The sequence below is a fragment of the Tupaia chinensis genome, unplaced genomic scaffold, assembly GCF_000334495.1.
Source record: "Tupaia chinensis unplaced genomic scaffold, TupChi_1.0 Scaffold000515_1, whole genome shotgun sequence".
NCBI lineage: Eukaryota > Metazoa > Chordata > Mammalia > Scandentia > Tupaiidae > Tupaia > Tupaia belangeri.
In genome coordinates, this window is record NW_006160028.1 from 5,019,517 (window position 1) to 5,027,159 (window position 7,643).

The following is a 7,643-nucleotide window of genomic DNA, read 5'->3' on the forward strand; positions in this document are numbered from 1 at the left end:
AAAAAAAAAAAAATGCTAAAAAGAGAAATGGAGATTTACGTATCATAGGAACTTAAAGAAGTAATTTCATGTAGCTGGAAAGGATCAGAATAGTTTTGCAGTCTCCAAAGAATACACCAAGCAGGAGGGCTGGGTCAGAGGAGACAAAGGGGCCATAGCAGTAAAGCAGACCATGACCAGAGTAGACGCAGCGGGCGTTGGGGGAGTAGGAGGAGTCTTTAAGGCTGTACTGTGGATTCAGTCCTAAAACCAGTGAGTCTCTAAGTTGGGGGTTTATCAGAATCATCTGAGTTTCTTGCTATAAATGCAGACTCCTGGGTCTTACCCACTAGAGATTCTGAATTCAGCAAGTCTTGAGGGCAGGGAGCCCTTGTGGAAAGCGGAGGAGGAAGGACTGAGCTAGAGAGAGCAGTTGGGAAGCTACAGTAACTGTTTTGGTGAAAGGTGGTGAAGACCCCCGAGACCTAGGCCTGTGACAGTGCAGAGAGGGCAGCGACAGTTTAAATCCAGGGCTTGGCCTGTAGGCACCTCTCGAGACGACGCCAGCAAGAGAAGACAGGAGTGGCCCCAGCTAACCTGAGTGCAGGCTCTCTGAGGCACACATTCGTGATTCGCCAGGTTTGGGTTTGTATCCTAATGAAAACGCCTTGCCTTTTTTTACTATTGAGAACTAAAGGAGTCACAGATTATGCTTTATATGTTGCTGGTTTCAAGGATGATCATTTTTGTGTGTCCCATTACATTTTGGATTTTCATCTTCCTCCTAGATATTATATTTATATTGTGACATACTGAGACGCTGAGTATCATGAGGTTCAGGGAGAACAGCTGTGACCTGCAGGGGGCGATACATTGCACTCTGCTTTTCCTAGCCATTTGCTGCCAGCTTAGGGACTGATTGAATATGGGGGCTGAAAAAAAGGATAACAAGGATGTGGGTGGTATAAGTGTTAACAAAGGGAAGACGTTTGGGGAAGGGTAGAGACCAGAACTTGGCTTCTCTGTGTTTGAAAAGTTTATGAGTAGGGGCTAGCAGTTGGCATAATGGCTATGTCACTAGACTCCCATGTAGCCAACCGTGGTTCGCGTTCCAGACCCAGTCGCTTAAACTCACACCAGGCACGTGTGCGTGTGTGCCCAAGATCCCGAGAGGAGAATGGAGGAGAAGGGATTGTGGCGTGGCCATCCCCCCTGAGGGGTGATTTCTCACTTTCTGTCTCTCTGTCTCTCTCTGTTTCTCTGGTGAGCTCACCAGCCCTATAGCAAAAAAATACCCCTCTCAAAAAAAAAAAAAAACCAGAAAGAAAAGAAAAGTTTATGAGCACTCCAGCTGGAAGTTTAAGTAGACAGTAAAGAATACTGGGTTTCAGAGGAGAGGCAGATTGGGAGATGTTGACTTGAATTCAGCGTATGAGTGGTATGGTGGCCTATGGGTGTCATCTGCTGGAACTTGACAGAGAAGGGAGCCAAGGACTCGGTGGGAGAAACACTAGCAAAAAGGAAAGAGAAACAGAGAGATAGAAGGAAAGAAGGAAAAGTAAAGGAAAAAAGAAGAGGGACCAGAAACACAAGGAAAAAAACAATCACTTCAGATTCCAAAGGAGGAACATTGTCATGAGAGACGGTGGGCAGCATCTGATGCCAGGCAAACCCCTCCAGGATGGAATCCCCCAGAACAGGGACCACGTCTCTATTGTCCTCTCAGAGCGAGTATCCAGGGGCAGCCTCTGTGCTTGTGTTTAACGTCCCTAGCACTTCCTTCTCTCACTGTCCCCTCTGCCCTTGCTCTCTCTTTCTCCAGCCTTCTCACTCAGCCTGGGAAGAGCTTTTAATTCTTCCTTAGCAGGCAGGCAACTGCCTATACAGCCTCCCTTCTCAATGACTTATAGTAAAAATTGCACACTCAGTTCTCCAGGTTTCTGTTCACTGAAACCTGTAAGTCCTTTATTTTTACTACGAAGCCTGATTCTCAAAGTGAAAATCTGCATCTCAATTCTGTTTCTGCTTTGCTCTCCAAAGAGTCAGAGCCGTATGTAGCCTTCATCTGAGACGATGATGTTCCAGCTTCAACGCTGAGGAGCCACAAGATGGGGTGAATTCCTAGGAAAGAAAAGTCCACCAGATAAGATTTTGAAGTTAGTACCCTTCTATCCGTGCAAAGCTTAGTGTTGAAGGTCCATCTACAATTCCAATAGCTGTTCTAGCTCTATTTTATCATTTTGAGTCTATTAAATACACAAATGGCTGATTTATTGCTAAGTTTGTGCTATGCTCAGCACCTTCTTCCAAACCCAGCTCCAGAGGTTTCAGTGTGGTTAGATCCAAGGGCTCAAATTCTAGGATACGATCTCCCTCTTGTTTCCCCCCTCATTTTTCAGATCACTTCACTCTGTGTTAGCAGCATCATTCTTAGCACAATCTCTGTGAAGTTATCATTGGCAGATCGGGGCTTATAGCCAACAGCTTAGCAACCCCAGCAGAGAATGACTTTTTTTCTAGTATGTTCAGTAAAATTCCCAATCAGGCTTTCATTGACCTGGTAAAGACCACATCCCCACCTCTGAGCAATCGTTGTGGCTAGAGAATGCAAGCTTCAATAAGCCGTATTACTATCCCTGAAACTAGAATTGAGGTCCATCCAATGGAGAAAGTACAGCTCCCCAAGAGAAGTTGAGATGCTATTATCAGAAAGGGAAGTGGTTGTTGGGAGATGAGAAATAACAGATGTTCCTAACGGAGTGCTGAGCTGGGAGCTCCTGCAATGCACGAAATAGAGCCCAGAGTGTGATCTGCCCCTCCCTTGGCTGCAGTGTGTGGGCTCCCCAAGTTCTCCCGGAGGAGTCTGGCCCGGATCTTCAATGGACATCCAGCCCAGGAGGGCACCAGTCCCTGGATTGCCATGCTGACAGACCCGAATGGACAGCCCTTCTGTGGGGGCTCTCTTCTAGGTAAGGAGAAGGTTAGAGAGCAGGGTAGAAGGTGCTCTTCCTGGAGGCTGACCGAAGTTTCTTCATTGAGAGTCACTGTCCACACTAGTATCAGGGCCAAGAAGTAAAGGGTGGAAAAGAGCCCTTAACTGGAATCAGGAGGCCGGTACCCCTGTCCTCACTCCTCTAGTCAACAAGCACCTCCTGAATCCTAGTTCAGTAGCTGATACTGGAAAAGACTGTCTGGGAGTCAGGCCTTGAATACGAATCACAACAGAAGGCACTCACTCCCCTGTGTACCAGAGCTCTTGGATCAGGGACAGCCAGGAACTCGCCCTGGCCTGGAATGCCATGTCTTGGCATTTGGATCCCACCCTGAACGCTGCTGTAGGTGTATACGCAAATTATGGAAGGTGTTTTCCAGAGGCAGCGTGGATGAGGAGGAGAGTGAATCTTAGAGTAATGGGAACAGAAGTAATTAGCCTCAAAATTAGAAAAGTCTGAGAGGTGGGAAAAGTGTGGAAGATTAAAAATCCTTGGGAAATAAGGTTGTCATCTTTGGCGGACTGAATGCGGTGGGAGTAGGAGCAAAGGAGGGAAAAGAATGGCCGACGGTCCAGACGATCTGAGTCTCCCAGCTCTGACATCAGCAGGTAATAGTCATCTGGAGTCCTGGGCCAGTTCTGGTCTGATCCCACCACAGGAGAAGAAGGCCTGGATGTGTCCACTTCTACTTGGGCAGCTCCTAGCCACACCTCTCAGCCTCCCCCTCCTCCAGGCTGCAGTCAGGTGTAGACAGCTCCAGGGCAAGGATCTCCTTGGGGGAAGGGAGGCGCTGGCCTGGGCGAGGCTGCAGTCAGGCACAGGGGATGTGGGGATGGCGAATGGGAACGTGACACTGGACGCTTCCAGGACTTGATCCTTGCCATGGAGAGGGATGCAGTCAGTGGCGGTGTCTTGAGTGTTGACTCATGACCAAGGGAGGCAGGATTGGGCGGTACAGAACGGTGTGTGAAAATTCTGTTCTCCAGGATCCGACTGGATTGTGACCGCTGCTCACTGCCTCCACCAGCTGTTAGACTCAGACGACTCAACCCTACACAGCTCAGACATGCTCAGGCCGTCTGACTTCAAAATCATCCTGGGTGAGTGCGGGCCGAGCTGATTTCTGAGGCCGGGCGTGGTGCTAGACTGGGGTACCACAACTCCCGTTGTCCAAGGTATGTCCACGCAGGGCAGGACGTCAAGGATGAAGATGCAGGGACCTGAGTCCAAGTCCAAGGCCATTTTCAGCCACTGTCACCACAAACAAGTCATTCAAATCTGGGTTTCAGCTGCCACAGGGTAAAATAAGAAGTCTCGATCATTTCCCAGCACCCTCTGGGCTTTTATGAATCCATGGTTTCAAATGAATCATACATGTACAGTCTGGACTCCCCCCAACCCTACATCGAGACCACCAGCTGATTTAATTCAGCCTACTGACATGGTGTCAACCTACTGACACTGTACCGGAGTATAAGGACACAGGAAAACTGAGGGCTGCTTCCCCCCACAGCAGCTTACAGTCTAATGAAGGCACGAGATGTGATCAGAAACCTCTAATATAAGATAGGGAGCAGTACACTCTGTAGAACAAGAATAGATAAAGTGGGGACCAGCAGGTGGCATGGTGGTTAAGGCGCTGGACACTCCCACATGGCCGACCATGGTTCAAGTCTCGGACCTGGTGGCTTCCTTTCTCACTTTCCCACTCTCTCTCTCTGTGTGTCTTTCTCTGGTCAAATTAAAATAAATGAAAGGAATAAATAAAACAAAAATAAATAATTCTTTTTAAAAAAAGAATAGATAAAGTGACAGGGGAGTGCATAGAGAAATCTGAGTGGCTTCAAGGAGGAGGCAATGTATGACCCAGACACTGAAGGGTGATCACATGGACTGGACATGCGGCAGAAAGTGTTAAGAATGGGCATCATAAGGCAATGGACTGGCTAATGAGGAAAGACAAAGGAGAGAAGCCATGAGGAAGTGGAAAATGGCCAGTAGGGTGGATGGCTGTGGAAAGGTAAGGGCAGCGAAAGGGTTAAGGCTGGAAGCCCCAGCTGGATGGGACCTGGGGCTGACAGGGAGCAAGGTGTAGCCTTATCTTCCATTGCCCTCATGCCTCACATACCTTCTTCTTACCCAGGAAAACATTCGAGGGTGCGATCGGATAAGAACGAACAGCATCTCAGGGTCAAACGCATCACTCTCCATCCCCAGTATAACCCCAGCACTTTCGAGAATGACGTGGCTTTGGTGGAGCTGCTGGAGAGCCCGGTGCTGAATAACTACGTGATGCCCATCTGTCTCCCCGAGGAGCCCCAGCAGGAAGGTACCCTCCCCACCACATCCACCTCTGCAGCGTAGCTGCTAGCTCAGCAGGGAGTGCTTCCCCAGCGTTCCGGAGGCTCTGGTGCCTACTGAGTCAGCCACCAGCCTCTACAGGGTTCCTGGCTGCCTCCCTTAAACACTCAGCCAGAGCTGGTTCCGAGGTAGCTCACATATTGGTGAGCTCATAGGAACATGCAGGCCTAAGGAGCCACGTAGGGAAACAAAAAGTGGACTACTTGTTGTCACAGAGGGGATTAACATAGGGTATTGGAGAATGAGATAAATAAAAGGGAAAAGCCAAAACAACAAAGACAATGGGGAGAAAACACCACCCCATGGCTGAGGGAGCAAAGGTAGAGGGCTAGAGTCATAGAAGCTTGAGGAAGGACCTTATAGAACTGGAGTTTAGGCTTCTGCAGAGCAAACGGATTGATTTGGAAAACAGCTGGAACCAATTGCCACTGCTGGGGTAAAAAACCATCACCAGGGAGATCCAACAGCAACAGCAAATCTTTCCATCTCCCTGAAAGTGCCCTTGGTTTCTGGGACACCAGCTAGCAAGGCTTAGCTTCCATTTTAAAGTCTCATCCTCAGCCTCACACAGAGTAAGTCTGGGTAGGTCTGGGATTAAGCAACACTAGCTAAATAACCAGCCCAGGTTCAAAGTTCTGTACTGCTATTTCATAGTTGGGTGATCATAAAGAAGCTATTTAACTTCATGAAGACTCAGTCTCCTTCACTGTGTATGGGAGATATCCCACAGGGGTGGTTATGATAGTTAAATGCAATCATATACCTAAACATATCCAAAATAGAGGAAGACTCCAACCCAGTTAATTTCATTCTCTCTTTTTTTTTTAATTTATTTTTAAGGCTTTTGCCACAGAGCACATGTACTCTCTGGAGAGAGACAGAGAGAGACAGTTAGAGGGAAAGATAAATTACCCCCCATGCGTCACACCCATGCCACAATCCTTCCTCTTCCATTCCCTTCCTGGGATTTTGGGCATGTACATGTGTCTGTTGGATTTTCTTTTTATAGAGATCTTTCCCTTAGGGTGTGTGCACTTGCTGTGGAGAGAGAGAGAGAGAGAGAGAGTGAGAGGGAAAGTGAGAAATCACCCCAAGAGGGGATGGCAACACCACAATTCCTTTTCCTCCATTCTCCTCCCTGGGTCTTGGGCATGCATACACACAATAAGCCCCCAGGGTGATTTTCAAGCCACTGGGTCAGGGACTCAAACTGTGGTCAGCCATGAAGGAGTCCAACGACATAACCACTACACCATCTGCTGGCCCCAGTCTGGTGTGATTTTCAAGCCACCAGGTTCAGGACTCAAACCACAGTTGGCCATGTGGGAGTTCAGTGCCTTCATCAGCATGCCACCTGCTGGCCCTACTTCCTTCCCATCCTTGATTCAGTGCAGCCATATCATAGTTCACTTCCTTTAGCTTGAAGATTTTTTTTTTTTTTTAAAGAAAGGATGAGATAGTATCTGGAAAGTATTTAGAGTAAAGGAGCCACCAGGGAAGGTGCAAGTATAGCTGGTTCTGACCACTTGGTGCCATGTGTCTGCCATGAGCCAGTGGCTTTACATTTAACTCATTACTCATGGCAGCGTTGCAAGGTGGTATTATTATGACTTCATTTTACAGATGAGAAAACTGAAGCTCAGCAAGATAAAATAACTCACCCAAAAAGGTTTCCTGACATTAAGCCAAGTACTGTTTGCAGTATCAAAGCTCTCTTTCAAATGAAAAAATAATTGCTCTACTAGCACTCAACCCATTTTCACATTGCATCTACATTTGCCAGCTTCATAGACTTCTAGAATGTCAGAACTGGAAGAAGTTTGAGAGATTGCTGAATTCAGTGTCTTCATTTTATGGAGAGGGAAGCTGGATTAGAAAAGGAAGGGGGGGGGGACCAGCAGTTAGTGTAATGGCTATGTCGCTGGACTCCCACATAGTCGACCGCAGTTTGCATCCCGGACCTGGTGGCTTAAACTCATGCCGGGCGCGTGTGCGTTGTGTACCCAAGATCCTGAGAGGAGAATGGAGGAGAAGGGATTGCGGCGTGGCCATCCCCCCTGGGGGGTGGTTTCTCGCTTTCTATCTCTCTGTCTCTCTCTGTCTGTCTGGCAAGCGCACGCGCCCTATGGCAAAAACCTCTCCAAAAAGAAAAGAAAAGAAAAGAAGAGAAGAGAAGAGAAGAGAAGAGAAGAGAAGAGAAGAGAAGAGAAGAGAAGAGAAGAGAAGAGAAGAGAAGAGAAGAGAAGAGAAGAGAAGAGAAGAGAAGAGAAGAGAAGAGAAGAGAAGAGAAGAGAAGAGAAGAGAAGAGAA

General features: G+C 47.8%; 1 protein-coding gene across 1 annotated transcript in view; it reads left to right on the forward strand.

The window, feature by feature from the left end:
* The window catches only part of MASP1 (MBL associated serine protease 1), a 77,015-nt gene that overhangs the window by 63,253 nt on the left and 6,119 nt on the right, over positions 1-7,643 (forward strand). The window contains exons 11-13 of the mRNA XM_006156737.3: positions 2,811-2,948; positions 3,959-4,072; positions 5,116-5,301. Coding sequence (XP_006156799.1) covers positions 2,811-2,948; positions 3,959-4,072; positions 5,116-5,301 — 438 coding nt within the window. The remainder of the gene's footprint in view (positions 1-2,810; positions 2,949-3,958; positions 4,073-5,115; positions 5,302-7,643) is intronic.